At 50.3% G+C, this 18084-nt stretch overlaps 8 protein-coding genes across 8 annotated transcripts; 4 read left to right on the forward strand and 4 right to left on the reverse strand.

Moving 5' to 3' along the window:
- Positions 1 to 229: 229 nt before the first annotated feature.
- N7458_009771 (uncharacterized protein) lies at positions 230 to 3153 on the forward strand (the record flags this gene model as incomplete). The annotated part of the gene is made up of 4 exons (XM_056913153.1): positions 230 to 265; positions 557 to 883; positions 945 to 1189; positions 1242 to 3153. 4 exons carry the CDS (start codon positions 230 to 232, stop codon positions 3151 to 3153), a joined length of 2520 nt encoding a protein of 839 aa, XP_056762002.1.
- Positions 3154 to 3429: 276 nt separating this feature from the next.
- On the reverse strand, positions 3430 to 5312 carry N7458_009772 (ubiquitin carboxyl-terminal hydrolase family protein; the record flags this gene model as incomplete). Its single annotated transcript, XM_056913154.1, has 2 exons — positions 3430 to 4595; positions 4649 to 5312. 2 exons carry the CDS (start codon positions 5310 to 5312, stop codon positions 3430 to 3432), a joined length of 1830 nt encoding a protein of 609 aa, XP_056762003.1.
- Positions 5313 to 5661: 349 nt separating this feature from the next.
- On the reverse strand, positions 5662 to 6194 carry pre1 (proteasome core particle subunit beta 4; the record flags this gene model as incomplete). The annotated part of the gene is made up of 3 exons (XM_056913155.1): positions 5662 to 5739; positions 5796 to 5919; positions 5989 to 6194. The coding sequence occupies 3 exons, from the start codon at positions 6192 to 6194 to the stop codon at positions 5662 to 5664; spliced, it is 408 nt and encodes a 135-aa protein (XP_056762004.1).
- A 655-nt stretch (positions 6195 to 6849) lies between these two features.
- Positions 6850 to 8781, forward strand: N7458_009774 (ribosomal RNA-processing protein RRP9; the record flags this gene model as incomplete). The annotated part of the gene is made up of 2 exons (XM_056913156.1): positions 6850 to 7218; positions 7279 to 8781. 2 exons carry the CDS (start codon positions 6850 to 6852, stop codon positions 8779 to 8781), a joined length of 1872 nt encoding a protein of 623 aa, XP_056762005.1.
- A 355-nt stretch (positions 8782 to 9136) lies between these two features.
- N7458_009775 (Zn(II)2Cys6 transcription factor domain-containing protein) lies at positions 9137 to 10321 on the forward strand (the record flags this gene model as incomplete). Its single annotated transcript, XM_056913157.1, has 1 exon — positions 9137 to 10321. One exon carries the CDS (start codon positions 9137 to 9139, stop codon positions 10319 to 10321), a length of 1185 nt encoding a protein of 394 aa, XP_056762006.1.
- A 618-nt stretch (positions 10322 to 10939) lies between these two features.
- N7458_009776 (uncharacterized protein) lies at positions 10940 to 12745 on the forward strand (the record flags this gene model as incomplete). Its single annotated transcript, XM_056913158.1, has 3 exons — positions 10940 to 11382; positions 11496 to 11754; positions 12074 to 12745. The coding sequence occupies 3 exons, from the start codon at positions 10940 to 10942 to the stop codon at positions 12743 to 12745; spliced, it is 1374 nt and encodes a 457-aa protein (XP_056762007.1).
- Positions 12746 to 13010: 265 nt separating this feature from the next.
- Positions 13011 to 15097, reverse strand: N7458_009777 (S9 family peptidase; the record flags this gene model as incomplete). Its single annotated transcript, XM_056913159.1, has 3 exons — positions 13011 to 14106; positions 14156 to 14937; positions 14996 to 15097. The coding sequence occupies 3 exons, from the start codon at positions 15095 to 15097 to the stop codon at positions 13011 to 13013; spliced, it is 1980 nt and encodes a 659-aa protein (XP_056762008.1).
- Positions 15098 to 15847: 750 nt separating this feature from the next.
- Positions 15848 to 17510, reverse strand: N7458_009778 (uncharacterized protein; the record flags this gene model as incomplete). The annotated part of the gene is made up of 4 exons (XM_056913160.1): positions 15848 to 17077; positions 17137 to 17229; positions 17297 to 17416; positions 17475 to 17510. The coding sequence occupies 4 exons, from the start codon at positions 17508 to 17510 to the stop codon at positions 15848 to 15850; spliced, it is 1479 nt and encodes a 492-aa protein (XP_056762009.1).
- Positions 17511 to 18084: the final 574 nt, after the last annotated feature.

Below are 18084 nucleotides of genomic sequence, written 5' to 3' on the forward strand. Positions count from 1 at the left end.
TGCAGTGTTTGCATAGCGATAAGATACGGCCTGTGCGAGAAGCGCGGCAACCGCGTCAAACGGAGGCACATGCACGTGGACCTCCTCGCCGCCTCATCAACACTGCTTTGCTTCTCTTCATACCTCGTTCACGAAGGCTACATAGCAGAAGACGAATTTTGACGCCTTGGGCATCGTGGGGATACTGAGGATACCGAGACCCGCCAGTCTCCGGTGTTTCTTCTTCACGATGGGCCGACAGGCTTACTTGAACCGCCTCGCTTTGGTAAGCGCTACTCTCTACTCCGCTCATTTATCGCTCCTTATCCTTATCCTCATTCGTGGTTTTGGTTCATTGTCGATGTTTTGGGGGACTTGGAACCTCGGCCATATTTTATTCTTGGAAGTATATTCCGAGACAGGCTGCTTACAAGCAGATGGCTTATATCAATCACGACCGTGCCAGTCTTATGCTGGCGTACTCGATGCTACTCCTTTACCTGGTCATATCTACTCTCACAGATCTTGTACTGACCTTTTGCCAAGGGGCGCTCTCCATATGAACTTCCTGAGACAGCTACCGTGGACCCTTCGAATCCGGTCCGGAGGGGGGTCGAGTGTCTATGCGGATGATTATATGCAGCAGTATGATGCTCGGGGTCATCCAGTCAACCCAGAATCCAAAGCTCTTGCCAGGGAACTACGAAGGGCCAAAAATGACATTCTCTCTACCATGGGAATTGTCGTCAGTGGCGAGGATCGCAATGCAAGCCCTTCTGACGAGCAGCAAAAAATCAACCAGATCGCCGCCGAGAACGATTTCGGCCTGGTGATCACCACTTTTGATCAGATTTTTGCCCTTTTCGGCATTTGGTGGTCCTCGTCTTTGACTGGAAGAATTCAGGTAAGATCAAAAATGTTGGCATTCCGTTTCGTAGCGGCTAATATGAATATATTCCATTTAGACATACAAGCATTATGCCCACGCGGCTCTGCTTGACGTGATTCGGTTAGAGCGTGGCGCAACAGGCATCCTCGGCTTCTACTTTGCTGGTATTCCTGCCTGGGCTGTGTCCGGCGGGTTATCCATTATCAGCGAGAATCCTTTGAGTCGTCTGTTTGCCACAGCGCGGAACTATGTGCTATACTTCACAGGCACCGATAAGCTCTCCCTTGGAGCCCGATCTCTGTTTATACTCACGGCCTCAGCGTAAGTACTAACCATGCCGCCATGGAGTTCAAGACACTGACCGCTTCTGCAGAGTAAGGAGCGCAGTCCTGCTTCTTTCTGTTGAGGCCTACATGTACTCTATGCTCCAGTCTCTCGCCCTCATACCCCCGAACTCAATACCCAGCGCTCGTCTTTTGATTCCATACGGCAGAGAGTCCTTGATTCAGTTTCCGCCGCTACCTACTGATCTTTCTTTTTCATCTATTGGTGGATTTGTCGTACGACTCTTATTGTCACCTGATGCCTTGATTTACTTCCATGCTTTCTATCTACGTCCAGCTCTTGAAGAACGGATCTACAGATTAATCCGTCGTCAACTGCCTAAGCCAATGCTGGCCGACGAACTTTCAATCCGTGTTGCGTACGACGAAAACCTCATTGACTGGGTCGTTCCTACATTAGGGCGTCGTTCGGAGGAAGAGACTCGGCGTGCGAGGCTTCCTCTGCTGGAAGATATCAAGTGCGAACTATGTAGTTTCCGGGGATGGATACTCTCCTTCTTTGGCCTTATTTCAAGTCCTGCATCAGAGCAACAGGGTCCCGAAGCGCTCAATCAAGAGAGAATACAAAACCTTCGACACTCAATCGAATCTCTGCAGCATGAGCTTGAAGAAGTTCAACTACGCAACAACCTTGCCGGAGAGACATCCGATACCGCTCTCAGCAGACTTTCTGGTGCTCTTGCACGCACGACTACGGTTGATATGATGCGACTTGATCTGCCAACCATCTCAGAAGATGATCACGTGATCGAATCAGAGTTGGATCTGGGCATCAATCAAGTCCTCACAAACGAGAATCGGATCTCACAATCTCCTGGGGAGATGAGTATTGATTACTTCTCTGAAATGGCCACTCTAGGTCGGACGAGCGCACTGTCTCCAGCCTCCATATCGCAAAGCTCTCCAAGCAATACTCAACAAGCGGAAAGCGCAACTAGCACGACGCGAAATCGACATAGTTCTCGTGCCAATACTCTCTTTTCTCGTCCATCATCCCCAGAAACATCCCCGCCCACTTCGCCGCGGGTCAGGGCCTCGTTGATTCACCAGAGCTCTGACATTATCACAATGCAGCTAGAACTTCTAGGCAGCCGGAGCCGCAACTCTCAAGATCAAACTCCAAACCGAAACTCGTCCACTCCAAGATTAGGTCGTGGAACCACAGGGCTGCGCCCTACTTCAACCGCCATGGATCGAAGATCAATTGCTGACTTCCTTGAAGCGCTGATCTTGAGTCAAGCCCAGCACCAGGCTTCACAATCGCCGTTGACGCAAGAGCATGATGAACTCGCGAATATGAATGCCGGTGGAAGAGGTACAACATCTCAAGATGTGCCTGATTTTGTGCCAATCCGCCAAAGCCAAGCCCAACGAAGTCTAGCTGCTAACCAACCCGCTCCTGACCTTACCGATGAAGCTCCAATTTCCAACATCCCCCATCTACTCCCAGATGGAGTTGAAGAACCAGCCGAGGAAGAAGTCGATGGGCAACCATCATCAACACAAAATGCAGAAACTCAAACAGCCCCTGGCGGTCAACTTCCTCCAATTGGCTCCCGTATTCCAGGGCAAGCAGTTGCGAATAATCTGTCTGGCGCTCATCGAGTTACCCTGCTCTCTGCTCACCCCGTGGACTCCCTCTCCGCTCACCTTGCCGCATTCATCAGCAGCATCATTCTTTCACCAGTCGAGTCCCTCTGTCTCCGATCATTGGCGCATTCATATCTAGCCTCGCATCCCTCAGGGGTCATCGGAGCATCAGACCTCCATCCTGTTGGTTTGTGGTTTGGCGGTGATTCGTGGCCTAACATCCTTGCATACAGCGGCAGGATGATTCTCATGCGAGGGATGCAAGCTGCCTTGAGAGCCGGCATTTGGGGATTCTTGGTTGGCTCAACGATGAGAATAGGACGGAAGTTTTGCGGTTGGGGCACTTTGTGAGCATGTCTGAGTTGGATGGCATTTTTTAATTTGAACTTTGCATTACATAGCGTGGGCAACGAGGTTCTACACCGATACTGGATGGATGGTCTACAAAAGTAGATACCACTTGGCGTTAATTCATCAGATTCTTAGTAGTACACCACATTGGCAGACGGCCTAAATAAACGATTGAGTCTGTCCATCGGGACGCTGTAAAGTAAAGAGAACGCCGCCTTTAACCCTCCTATTCGACACAATCACTCAACCTAACTCCCCCGAGATCACTTCAATATATTACTTGGATTTCCCCTTTGCCTTCGGCGCGGGGGCTTTTCTCCGCTCCCAAACCATAAGGTAGCCCTCCCGTGTGAACAAAGTCTCGCTCTCAGCACGCTTGACGAAAAGGTCCTGGATCTCAAGCCACTCCGAATTGCGTTGTTGCTGCTGCTCCGCACCGCCAGTGTGGCGCGCGTTCTCTGCAGACACGGCTTTATCGTGCAACTGTACGAGCCAAGAGACCTTTTCAGTGCCTGCGCCGGCCCCCGACGATGAGCCACCTGCACCGGAGGCAGCGTTCACACCCTTATCAGCTGCATCTTCGGTGGCACCAGGTGCGGCGATAGAAGGGTCGAGGATGATGTTCGCGACGAGATCGTAGAGAATAGGCTCACTAGGTGGGTAGACAGACGGGCTGGGCTCCACATACGGAGACATGTCGAGGGAGCGTGGGGAGGGGAACGTAACAATAGTAGGGTTACGTTCGCTGACGAAGCGGTTCTTGCTGAAACGTTTGATATGGAAGAAGAGGTAAGGTGGAAGAGGATGCAGGAGGCGGTGTCGGACACGATGCGCCATCTTTTCGGAAGCCTCTCGGCCATTATACTTGTTCAGTAGAGTGGTCAGAGGGACTTGTGGAATGATAGACTCTCGATTGGCCGATTGGAAGAGGGGAGTTGGTGGGAGGTCGAGAGTGAGGATTTGGAAGGGCGTAACCTGGCTTTTGATGTCACCGGATTCTGTGAACACCAGGCGGGCATTTTGTGTATCGGAGTGTGCGGTGATAGCCTGACTTTCGATGCGAAGCTGGCCCTGAAAAGCAGCTTGGACGACACTCGTGGGCGTTGCAGACGACTTTTTTGACCCACCCAGAGAGAGGTGAAGGTTGTTCAGGAACCAAGATAGGAATTCCACAGGGTCGGATTGCTGGGTTAGGGTAAAGCGTTTCGATGACCGCAATGCAATCTCTTGTAACAGCTCATGCGGTGAGACATGGGACCGGAATGCCTTTGGATTCCAGAGCTTGCGAACAAGAGTACTAAATCGAAGAGCGAGTTCAGGAGTACCTGGTGTCGGGAACTCGTGAAGGAGGAAGAAGTTTCGAATGGGATGGACATGCGCCAAAAGTTGGACGACAACATTCAGGTAGTCATTGGCTTTGATATTGTTCATACCGACAAAACCTACGACAATGAGTATACGGGTGTCTCATTAGTGACAGAGGGGGTTGTCTTACCTGGTCGGTACCTAGTCCCCGAGAGGTCCCAGGCGTCATGGACTTCCTTGTCCAACTTCACCACCTCCGATTTTGTGAAGATTGGATCAACCACATACTTTATGTCCTCTAAGCTTTTGCTCTTAACCTCGTATCCCTCCGGCAAGACATAGACCTTCTTCGTTCCCATATTGATGTAAACATGATGGTTGTCTTCGAGGGAATGGAAATATGCGTGCGACTTGGGTCCACGACCTTGGAAATATTTGCCACAGACGAGGCAGGCATACACATTAATGTTTGAGAGGCTGACCGAGCACAGCTTCTCAAAATCAAAATCCAACACCTGGCGGTTGACGGTGTCAAGATAGAGGTCATCGTAGCCTTCCATGGGCTGAGCTTGTCGTTTGGGCGCACTGAGGGCGGAGACCTCTTCGTCGATATCCGAGGACTCTGAAAGATCTTGCTCCCCATCCTGCAGGTCCTGGTCCTCTAGCACCCCAACTGTAGTGGTACCTGCACCATTGCGCTCGACTGCGCCCATCTCCTGGTCGTTGGGTTGTTGCGCAGGCGCGCCCCCGTTGGGCAAATCGCCGTCGTTGTCATCCTCCACACGTGCCTTTTTCGACGCAGGCGATCCGGGATAGTTCTCGTCTAGAGGCAGCTCGGCTTGTCTCTTTGACATTGTGGCGGAGGGTGAGATCTCGGACAATGCAATGCTGAAGTTGTTCTGCAGTTCCGCGCGACAAGCTTGGAGGGATGCAAACACGTCAAACAGGCTTTGGAGTGGATCCCGAGAGCGTCCACCGTTATGCGCTGTACAAGACCATTTACTCCACTGTCGTCTCGGGTTCTCGAGCTGCTGATGGAAGAGAGATTATGATTCGGGGACTTTAAGATGAAAGAGCACAGATTCAAGATTCAGGGTTCCATGTCTACGGCTTTGATTACGCCAACAGATTTTCACATTATCCTGTCATCAAGGGTTAAACGTCATAGGATATGATACAACAAACGCCTGAGCATGTCGTCCATTAAGCACTCCGAACGATCTTGTCATTATCGAAGTCGACAACCTTCACACCTTCTTTCGTGATGACCTTTACAAGAACCTATTGCAATAGAAGGTTAGTAAATCGGTATGAGAAGAGGTCGCTGATATACATACACCCTTGTAATCGAACGGCAACCGCCGCTTGAGCTCATCTGTGCACATTCCCAGAAGCTTCATGCCTTGCTCAAGGTTGATATTGGGGTTGTGGTGCTTGTCCAAGAGGGAAAGGCAGTAGTATCTGCGTATCTTGTTAGCATGGAGAACCCAATCTCAGATGGTTCAAGGTCACGCGAGGAACAGAACATACTGGGCGTATCCGTGGGCAGCGTATGGTACAGAAGCCAGAGAGGCCAGATAGTCAATCCAGTAAAGATGAGGTTGCTGTGTGGTTGGATCGATGCCTCCAAGGAGCAGGTTGACTGTGTAGGGGCTTCGTGATCGCAAGCTGCGGGCCAGCTCTCCTCGGACAAAGTTGGCGACGGCGGGAGGGTTGAGCTCGGTATCGTTGCGCATCGAGTACAGTTGAACGTTGGCTTGGATGAACTCGGCAAATTGCACTAGTTACAATCGATCGTCAGAATCCCGGCCATGTTCCGCCGTAAATTGACATGATGGTCACTAAACATAAGCTACTCACCGGTGTCACCCGCTTCTCCGCTGAATGCCATCAATGTGGTCCGGTTGAGCTGTCGTGTCTTGTCGTCCTCGGCTTTGATGATCGTAGGGCCCCGCATCGTAGCCTTGGATGCGGCCACAATGACGAAGTCCTTACCAGTGATGCCCAAGAGAACCTCCCTGCATGGTTTGTTAGGGACGGAAGGTTGATTGAATGGATAACAGGGACAGTATGCTTACATCTTTGCAGTAATACAAGCTCTGATTCCAACAAGAAAAGGGAAGGGATGAGGTGAGTGAAGGCGAGGAATGAAATGAGAAGGTTGGTGGTTGATGGTTGATGACCGCGCGGCGAGCTTGACGCCTGGACTGGGGACGGGAGCTCTCTCAGCTACCCTGCTGACTCAGCCGCCGCTTAGCGCCTTTTTCTCCGAAAAAAAAGTTGTCTCCGCCGCAAGTCCTCGACCGCGACGGCGACATTTTCTACGCGGTGTTTTCATACACACACAATTGACCAGGGATCTACATTGTAGGTCTTCTGTTGAAGGGCACCATGTCTTCCTTCTTTACCGTCCCCGCTTCGCAGCGCAAGCGCAAGAGAGAAGATCGCGCCGCCGCTCCAGCAACTAAGAAAAGAGGCGTCGATGCCAAAAATGACGCCGCAGGAGGTCGACGAGCCCGTGCACGTGAAGACTCGATCTCTGGAAGTGATTTAGATGATGAAGAAGACGCATTAGAGCCCATGGGCTCTGGTTCAGACTCTGAATCAGACTCTGACGGTGGAGAAACAGCCGCAGACCGGAGATTAAAACTCGCAGAGCGGTATTTGGAGAACATTCGCGAAGACGTCGAGGATACAGTGGGTTTCGATGCTGCTGAAATCGACCGAGACTTGATTGCCGAGAGATTGAAGGAGGACGTGGTATGTAGATATTCACCTGAATCTTGCAAGACTTCAATGGCTAATAGCTGTCGATATTAGGACGAGTTCAAGGGACGCACTTTCCGGCAGATTGCCTCCCATCTGTCTTTCTCTGAACCTTCTCATTCCTTTTTCCGCTCCGATACCCAGTCAACTACTTCCATCGCCGTTCATCCGCCTTACGCCTACACTGTCTCGAAGGACAAGACTCTGATCAAGTGGGAATTGGCCCCACCAAACGCACCGGCGACTACTGAAACGAATGGATCCTCAACACGCCCTCCTCGGCCGCAGCGCAAGAAGCCCAGGCGTGTTAAATATGCTCGGGGTGTGCGCAAGATTGCCGAAACAGGCGAAGAGTCCGGTCACACTGGAAGTATCCTTTCGGTCGCTGTTTCACCATCGGGCAAATTCGTTGCTACTGGCGGAGCCGATAACCGTCTGGTCATTTGGGATGCCGAGACTTTGACCCCCATGAAGACCTTCACCCAGCACCGCGACTCTGTGAGCAGTTTAGCTTTCGCACGCCACATCTCAGCTATGAGCTCTGGTGAACAACTCTTCTCGGGATCATATGACCGTACCTTGAAGACTTGGTCGATCAGTGGCGCTGGTCACGCTTATGTCGAAACTCTCTTCGGTCACCAGGATCACGTCACCTCAGTCGCAGCTATGACCATTGATCAGTGTGTTTCAGTCGGAGCTCGGGACCGTACAGCTCGGTTGTGGAAAGTTGTGGAGGAATCTCAGCTTGTGTTCCGTGGTGGTGCATCCAAGAAGGCACCTTACATTGAGAGCAACATTGACTGTATCGCTCCTCTTCCCCCCAATCACTTCGTCACAGGTTCCGACTCGGGCTCCATTTCGCTATGGTCAATGCACAAGAAGAAGCCGCTCCACACCATCCCTTTGGCCCATGGTCTGGATCCTATGGCTCCTTTGGATGAACTCTCCCCCGAAGTCGACCCGGAGACTGCGGCTCGTAATACCCGTCACATGAGGCGTATGCCTCGTTGGATTACCGCCCTTGCAACGCTTCCCGGCACTGATGTTGTTCTGAGTGGCAGCTGGGATGGCTGGATTCGAGCATGGCGCATTTCTGACGATAAAAAGACCATCATTCCATTAGGCCCAGTTGGCGCAAGCTCCCTGGGCCAGGCGGCTCCTGATACGCCGTCGAAACAGCTCAACAATGCTCTTGCACTCGATACCACTCCGGATCCCGACAATATGGAAGTTGAGAAGAAGCTCGAGAAGGAGACACAAGAGCCACAGCCGTTGATCAAGGGTGTGATTAACGGCATTGCCGTGTTCGAGCGTCGTCCCGAAACCATTCATGCTTCTTCGTCCACAAAATCCTCATCCAAATCTCAGAAAAACTCAGCACCTGAGGCTCCGGGCCTGTGCATTGTCGCTGCAGTCGGCAAGGAGCACCGTTTGGCCCGGTGGAAGTGTTACGCCAATAACTATGATCAGGGCAACGCTCCTGATGGTCGTAACGGCGCTATTGTTTTCGAGGTCCCGTTCACATCCACTGATGCTATTGTGGAAACCGATGTATAGAAGTCTCTAAGCTCCCAAGCTTGACGACTTATTCTTCAGAGCGTTGCACGAAGTGGTTTTGGGAGTCGGAGTTGGAGTTTTTACTTGTATTCTATTCTATTGCATACATATTGCAGAGGACCTCGTTACAGATCATCGGCCACCAAAAGATCTTTTTTCATATGACACTTTTATTTTATTTCTGAATTTCTTAGGCCATCCTTGAATCACATCGTAAATTCACGATTTTCATTTCGATCTATAGATCACGTGAGGCGCACCCATTGTAACCTGCTCCTTCAGCCGCTCTTCCATGCAACCTTCCATCATCCTTCTAGTAGAGGTACATTTTCTCAAACGGCGGCACTATGACGCGATGAATGCATCAAGATATTCTGCATCTCGACAGAAATCATGCGACCAATGCTCAATTTCGAAGGCAAAGTGCGATCGCCAGACTCCCTGTGCAAGATGCGCCAAACGAGGTCTGTCGTGTGCCTATCCCACAGCAACCCCTGGCCATGCCGAATCTCCTCGTAGCCAAGTGCAGGAAGACAGCGTCTATGGCTCAGAATTTGGAACAAGACTATCATTTCGTAGTCCACGACATGAACCCCTTCCGGCAATTCGCGCCGATGATCTGGCGGACACTTGCCCCGAATTTAGTCATCTTGACTTGCTCTGTCCTATCAACGTCGAGGATATTAGCAATCGCTGGCTAAATCCCTACATTCCTGGTCCCGAGCAAACCATCAAGTCCTATCCGGTTGTTGTCACGAATTACATTTGGCGGATATTAAACTCGTATGCTGCCAGTGCATCTCGTGGACGCGGTGTGCCCCCATTCATTCATCCTGCACAAATGAAGGATCAAAAAGCAAGTTTACCATTGAATACTTGCTTGAGCCTCATTCGCATAAGCGAGCATCCCTTGCCAGGCACTGAGAATGCGGCTGCACTCGTTCTTCAGCGAGAGATGGAGAGCATAGCTGCAGCGCGAGAAATCTATGATGACATGGCACTTCTAGCTGCCTACCAGGCATATCTGATGTATGCATTGGTGTTATTCTTCCGCTTGAGTCAAGGCTCCAGTGCTTTCTTTCGTCAAGCAATGATGAATCTACAAGAGCTAGCATGTTCTACGTCCCGTCGAGGCCTTGTGTGCGCAACCGACCAACACCATGCACGTCCTAAATGGGAAGAATGGATTGTCACCGAATCCAAGAGGCGCACACTTTACGTGATGTATCTTTTCGACAGCGTGCTTTCCTCGCAAGAGAACCTTCCCACCTTTCTTGGGACAGAGTTGCGAGGACTTCCCGCCCCAGCGAATAAACTCTTGTGGCAGGCACAAGGACGAAGTGAGTGGGAGAAAGAGTATAATGTTTTTCTTACGGAATGGACGAAGCAATATCTCACTATTGATGAGCTTTGGCCCTTGCCTCCAGGTCTGAACGATGCCGAAATTGCTGAGAGACGTGATAGAGCAAACCGATGGCTTGAGAACATGGATGAATTTGGAACGATGCTCTTTGCCGTGACTAGCTGTACGCACGGGTGAATTATGGAAATATGGATACTTCCCCTCCTGCATACTAGCGCTATCATGACTCAACCCAAGTCCTAATTGCGACTCATATCAGAGCCAATCACATACTTTGAGCGATACAAGAAGCATAGCGGCTCTGACGTTCATTTCCGAACCCATTCTGCTATAAATTGTATAAGCGCAGTTATTAGACCCAAGTGACTCTTGAAGAAGCTGACTCTGACCTCTGAAAAAGGTGTATCCATGGCACTGACCACCCACACATTTTGGATGATATGACAGGCATGGGTGGGTATAAACAATGTAAAGTCAACCGATCATGGGAGGTTAATTTCAATCAGAAAGCACTTGTTCCCAAAGGTTTGGACTGATAAAAGCCTTTTGTACAGTTGTTGACTGGTCACATACAGATTGCGATGACTTTACCAAATCTGGTTAGATTTTCACGTGAGGCTTGATCGAGGGGCTAACAAGGTTGAGTTCAATGCCGACCATGGTATTGCTTCCAGAATGGCTTTCCAGAGGAAAATAACTCCTTGTTATTCTGCCTAAAAGAATATCAACAGGGTCTCTCCCACTTAGTTTCCCCCTCAAAGCTTGGTGCCCGAGATCCAGTCCCAAACGTTGACTATGGCATCCGATCCCAAATTCGTCAAAGCCATTCCAACCACTAACAAGCGACTAAAAAGGGAACCGGGAGAGTTTCTGTGGGTCGATTATCAAGATGATAAATCAAAAGGCCGCGAAGCAGTTCGATCTAAACAATCGTTCGTCCGTACAAGACACCATCGCTTGCGAAGAGAGAAAACCGTACATGAATCGACGTTGATTGCCGCGCCCCTCACCAAATGCCAGCCCCCAGCATCCAATCCCAGTGCTGCTGTTGAGTCTAAATATGGTTGCTTTGATCTATCGAATAGCCATGATGAAGATGATTATCCATTTGAGCAATCAGTCATAATGCCGTCTCTCGAAGTGGGGGTCCTGGACGGAGCCCCTGATCCTGTGCTCCGTTTAAGGCATAACCCGAACGTTTATTTCCAACATTGTCAGTCTCAACCGGATATGATACCGTGATATCCACTCTGGTCGGCTCTTCAGCTGATTGGTTTAACAGAATACAGTTCATTAACCAAGATTTAGATCGAATTCACTCAGCAAGATCCTGCTTCCCTCTCTGTCCTAGCGATGTGACCCTATGGTTCTGGAGGAAGGTACTCGATGATCCCGCATTGATGCAAATAAAGCTATCAATCAGTGCTTCTCACCGAGCGGCAATTCTCAAGGCTTCGGGTGCTTCTGCATTGGTTGTGCGGAAGCCAACACAGGATACACTTCGCCTTCGTCTTGGAATGATCAAGTCAATTCAAGAAATCTTTCGAACTGAAAGCAAGATATACACCGAGTCAACCATCTTTGCCATCTCTCACTTACTTGTTTCAGAGGTAGGTGTCTCGATTCCCATCTCTGAAGGCACTTCATTTACTAATGTGGAACCGTCCAGGGCTTCGATGGTAATACAGAAGCCGCGGAGGCGCATATGAATGGTATGATGAAGATAATAGCTGTGACGGGCGGATTGAATAACCTTGATGGCGGAACTCTCGCTATGATCTATAGGTAGGATTCATTATTGCTCATATTGGTTAATTTTGCTGACTGCCCCGGATGAGCAGCTGTGAATTCGTGCGAGGAATGATACGAAAATGCTCACGGCCAGCAATTCCTATGTGCACAAAATTCGAGAAACGAGTTCTTGAACAGTCTACAATTATCAAGGCGAGTAGTCATACTACGAACACAAGAACCTCGACACTAGGAGCTCGCTTCTTCAATGCTCCATGGTCTAATGAGATTCAACCGCGGCTCAAGTTAATCATTTCCTGGTATCAGCAGTTGGTCTCTTACTACGAGAGTTTAGAAACGAGTTCCGCTGAGCCGATGTCCGTTGAGAATGACTGTTTACTCTATTTAAGTCACCGCTTATTGTCTCTACCATATGAGAGCACACTTACACCCTTTGAAGAGACTCTTCGACTCGCTATCCTAGTCTACTCGACTATACGTGTTTGGAGTCTGTATGGGATGCGATGCCTCGAGATGCTGGTTGAAACGCTCCGGGAAAGGCTATATAAGAGCTATTTCAGTCTTCAGAGTACAGCACATGATCTGTTGTTTTGGATCCTTTTCGTGGGCAGTCTGGCATCTAAGGGGATGAAGTGTCATTCGTGGTTTTTGGTGCGGCTTGTGGATGTTGCAGATCAATTATCTCTGGAGGGATGGGGCAGCACGGTCTCGGTATTGCAGGAATTTCTTTTTGTTTGTCGGCCACGAGACGAACCGGCTAAGGAACTTTGGAATGTTGCACTTGGGGGGTGTATGACAACACTAGAGGTTGTGACCGTTCCAGGGCACAGTGATATGGTAATCAGATGAATAAAGTCAAACATTGGGCTGGGCAATTCTGCATTTCGTCTGTTTCCAAGGGAATATAGATAACTTGGGAACCTCATTAGATAGACAGACGGTTCTTGCGACGCGGGGACAAGGGGTTGTTACGCTTCACGATCTGTTTCTGCAGGGACTCGTGGTTGGCATTATGAACCAACTTCCACGACAATGTTTTCAGCATGTTTGACAAAAGACGAATGTTTTCAGTCAGAGCATGATTTCAATCTTCGTTAGAAATGCAAAGATCTTCTCACGTCAGGTAGCGCTTCCACCATTCCTCCTCTCGAGTATAAGACTCAAAGATAGCCTTTTGCCCGTTCCATCCATGGCCCTCGCCCTCAAACTCAACGACCTCAGCAACCCTTCCTTTGGAATGCATAGCATCGGCCATCATTCTCGCTTGTGCGATCGGAACCACCATATCGTCCGTGCCTTGCAACAGCAGCAACGGTGCCTTCATCTGCTCCGCATAATAGCAAGGGCTGCGCTTCTTGAGCTCCGCTTCTCGATCCTCGGGCTTAGTTTTGCTGAGAAGCAATCGGTCCACGTCTTGACTCTCGAATTTGTATGAATCTGCTTGCAGAGCCTTGACATCGCTAATACCGTAGTTGCTGATTCCTGCTGCCCAGATTTCGGGGTACATGTGCAGGGCGCGCAAGGTTAAGTAGCCTCCGGCACTTCCACCGTAAATTCCAACTCGATTTTTGTCGACGAGTCCCTTTGTGACGAGGAATTCGACTGCGCTGACTGCATCCCCCACGTCCATAAGACCCCAATATCCGGATAGTCGTTCACGGTATTCTCGGCCGAATCCGACGGAGCCCGTGTAGTTGACAGCACAGACGGCGAAGCCACGGGTCGTCCAGTATTGAATTTCGAGGTCCAGTGCAGGAGTGACAGCCCCGTTCGGGCCTCCGTGTACATATGTTAAAAGTGGAGGAAGGCGGTCCCCATCAGCCTGGAAATCGGGGTTGCGAGGAGCAAAGTAGAACATATGCACTTCGCCATCGGCCTGTGGACCATACTTTTGAGGGGCAGTGTACTCCGTTGCAATAGAAACAAATTCAGGTGCCAGTTCGAATGATGCAGTAGAAGTGAGCACTTCCCTGGTTGTTTCGAATGATGAATTGAGCGAGACCAGTGCCAGTTCCTGGGGTGAGTTTTTTGATGACCCAACCACTGCAAAGCTGGTGGATGATACACGACAGATCCTCTCGATATCCACGTATGGAAGGCCGAGCTCCCGAGTGGACGAGGTGGTGGTATCAATCAGAACTACTTTGCTGGTGGCATGAGTGATCACCGTCGCGACAATAGTCTTTTCGTCGAGCGATGTATATGTGGAGCTTAGACTTGGTTAGTACTCATGGAACATGTCTGTGGACGGGTACATACCTTCCAAGCTCCCACTCGGCGACTGCAAAATCCGACTTCTCCATTCCCTCGAATGACATAGCATATACACCTGGCTCCTTGGGGTTATATGAATACAACTGCCAAAAGCCGGTTCTGTCACTTGCAAAGTACAATTTTCCGTCCAGACCCCATTTCGGCTGAGCGATGCTCTCCTTTTGTGCTTCACCGGCAATTCGAGTGACATTTTCCAGTGAACCATCTTTCCACTCAGCCAGATGGAGTACAGTCCCTGTCCAGGGCATGTCGGGATGGCTCCATTGAATCCAGGAAACGTATTTCCCAGAAGGATCAAATTTAGGATGTGAGTAGAAATCGTCCCCTTGGGCGATCGTCACTTCTTTGCCAGTATCTTTTGGATCAGAGTCGATATCAATCGCCACCAGCGTGTTGTGGACATGGGTTGCTTGTGTTTCTGGGGTTGCCTCTCGGTGATCTTCCTTGATTGCAATGATCCACCGCGAGTTCGTGGGATGACTAGAGAAATCTGCATAGCGGATGCCTTCCTCGGCCGGTTGGACGAGCGAGGCTTGAGCTGATGCTGGGTCCAGCAGATAGATATTACAGGAATCTTCATCTGATAGTAAGATCTCCCCGTCATGTCTTATTGAGATCGATCCACCTCCAAGCTCTTGTACGCTTGCGAGTGCACTAAGATTTTCCGGGAGGACATCTTTGCTTTGTCCACTGAGATGCAGCACAATGGCAGAGCGGCCATCTTCAACGGGTCGGCATTCGACCGAGTAAATTGCACCCGTTGATTCCTGTCAATTGTCAGCCTATGTTTTTTTTTTCTTGTGGCTATGGCTTTCTTTCACTAACATCGACCGCCACTTCGTTGAGCATGATGCTGCATGTTGCCAAGCCCTCCGCGGTTAACGGACTCTTCCAGTGGCCATAAGGCGCAGTCTGAGGGGAACTCATTTTGACGAGTCTCCGGGAGAATACCAAGAATATTCAACTGAGGTGAGATTCATGAATAAAACGAGAGTGTCTGTGTTTTATAGTGGTTGATGCCATCGCTTGTCTGCCCCACTGGGCAGCCCTCGAAAGGCACCAGTCTCACTCTGATGAGTCACCCAGCTGCATTCACCTGCATACAGGCAGCCCTTTTCTACAACTCGGGGTCCGTTAAATGGGAGGCCTGAACTCTGAAAGAAAGAAATTATTGATCGCATTGGGATAGCTTTGCGAAGAGATGGAATTTCTGATCTCATCATGCTAGATTTTAAGTGTCCCTGGTAGAAGCCGGAGCCAGGAGACCAGACTAGAATAAGCCCGCTCGAAACAGAAAAGAATGCATGCGCCGATGATACCTCCTCGCTTGCTATGATCTCGAAACCACAAAAAACAAAGGGCAGAAGAGCAGAGATACTGTCTGTGCCAAGAAACAAAAACGTCAAACAACAGAGGATAGGGGTATTTGCAGGAAGCATGGGAACTAGAAGGTGGAAGATGAACAAAGATGGAGAAGGGCGCAAGAGAAACCACTGCGCCAACTGAAGGGGTAGACTCCTGTAAAAACCGGACAAAGAGGTGTGCAAGTAATATGAAAAGCGAGCAGTATGTCTATTCCATCCAGAGCGCCACGCTCTTTGCAAACACAATGCGATAACGCTGAAACCCCCCAGACAAGGAAGAAAGGGGCTGATGCCGATGAGTGCATGGCCGTATTCAGTAAGGTGAGAACCGGGCGCGCCTTCGTTGCGTCGCTCGTCGTACAGGACCAATTGGTTGCTCTTCATCAGAGTCAGCGATGGTGATAGCGTTGTGGGCAGAAGACCCCGTGTACCCGGCGGTCCTCATTAGCCTTGGTGATGGACTTTCAGTGACTTCACTGCCATCACTCGTTGCAGGTACTTCGAGTCGCTGGTGATAACGTCCACGGCTGACAAGAGGTTCTTCATCTTCCTCGTCCTCGTCGTCTCTATCCTCATTCTCTTCGATGTCATTCTCGTCCTCGTCGTCCTCGTCGTCTGATGACTCGTCATCGACGATAGAAGACTCCATTGGAGAAGACCTCGTGTCGTGGTATTGAGATGGAGGACTGCTCGATGCCCCTCCTCCAGAGGAACGAGGGTTCCAACCTTCGCCGAGTGACACGCCCGTAGTATCGCCTTCTTCGGGATCGCTTGCATCCTCATCTGAAGAATCAACGTTCACAACGGGTCGGCCCTGTCTCCGAGTCGGAGAAGTACGGCTCTGAGGTCCATCGCCACCAACGACAGTTGAATGATCGGAGTCGAATTGCACGCCGTTTCGATGCTCTTCGTCATCGATGAATGAGTCCATCTCATCATACTCATCTTCACTCTCATAATCATCCTCGTCTTCGTAATAACTATCGTAATTTCCGGGAGGGGGCATCCAAGAATGCGGTTGATAGACATGATCTCCCAGAGCCTCGGCCAGAGGGCCAAAGATCGAAGCGGTCGGGTCTCTTTCTCCAAAAAGAAATGGCGTGCCATAAGCCCCGAAAGGGCCCCAGGCACTGTGGTCATCATCAATGTCTCCAAATTCGTCCTCCTCGAGGTCCTCTCCCTCAAGCATTGAGTCATAATCGGTCTCGTCATCGTAGTCATCGTCGTCGGATCCACTGTAGTCGGATCTATCCTCGTCTGGTCGGTAAATCCATCCACAGCCCCCACATGCATCTTCTTCAAGCTCCCACTGGCAGTGTGGACATCGCATCACCCCATCATCCACATCGACAAGGGGCTTCAGTGCAGGAGCTTTGGGTTTAAATAGTCCTCCAAACAGACCACCGGTATGTGGGTTCGTGTTGGCTTTGTCTTGATCCAGTTTCTCCGATTCTGCTTTTCGGTTCACTAAATGCTCGTGGGTGGTCTCCCCTTTGTCCAAAAGCTCTGCCCGACTCGTGAACATGTGTACGATCTCGCGAACCTAGGAAAGTAATGTGTTAGAGCGTGGTGGATATCATTTTAGAGGCAGCGCGGACAGACCAGATAAGCCGGCGCAGGCTGAGTCTTGACGGGGGCCCGGCAATCCGGACATGTTCGCTTCGATCTTCCACCACTGAACCATTGTGTAAGGCACTAGGAAAAGTTAGAGAGGGGCCGAAGGGCGCAGATAGACAGAAAAGCTGATAGGGTGACCACTCACGGTGTAGCAAAATGTATGCCCACAAGCAAGGCTAAAGGGTTCGTAGAGGGGTCTTATGCAAATTCCGCATTGCAAACGACTTCGGATGTCATCGACATGCCCTTGAAGCGTGTTGACAAGCTGTGAACGCGTCAGTCTAGATGTTCCGCAGCGCTCTTGGAGAAGGGCGTGTTCTTACCCCTGATGTCTCTGCCGCACCATCGCCACCCTCCATTTTGGGGATATCTTGGTGTCTTCAGTTGTCGCAGGAGCGCTCGAGCATCAATCAAATCGCGTTAAAAGTCGTGAGGCGCGGGGGCGCGAATTCCGGGAGATGCGGTGGGGGTCGGATGAAAAAGTTCCCAGCGATTGTGGCAAGGTGGACGGGCGAGATGCACAGAAAAGTCACAACGACAGAAGATTCGGGATTCTGAGGAAGAGGTGAGTGTAGATGTAAAGTGTAAGAAGTGGAATGCCGATTAGAACTGAGATAAACAGAACTTTACCAAGCCAGGGACGATGGTGTTTGTCGTTAAGGCCTCAGGCAGACTATTACATAAGTCACTTCTATCAGCCCTGGCCCTGGTGCATGTGACTTGTTACCACAACCTAAGTTCTTAACTTTTGGTGGCGGTAATAACTGGGAGCCGAATCTGGGCTCCTGCATTTGAGTGGTCCGTAATTCCAACTGTAAGCTTTGGCTTGTAGTGCACCGCTGAGGTGGGTTGTCGATAACACATCCTCCTCTATAGCCATTTTAGGCAATATTGGGGCCTAGATGCCTGGTCATCCAGTAGGCCCGTGCAGTA

This window comes from Penicillium daleae (assembly GCF_028827525.1).
Source record: "Penicillium daleae strain IBT 16125 chromosome Unknown utg000008l_segment0_segment0, whole genome shotgun sequence".
Lineage (NCBI taxonomy): Eukaryota > Fungi > Ascomycota > Eurotiomycetes > Eurotiales > Aspergillaceae > Penicillium > Penicillium daleae.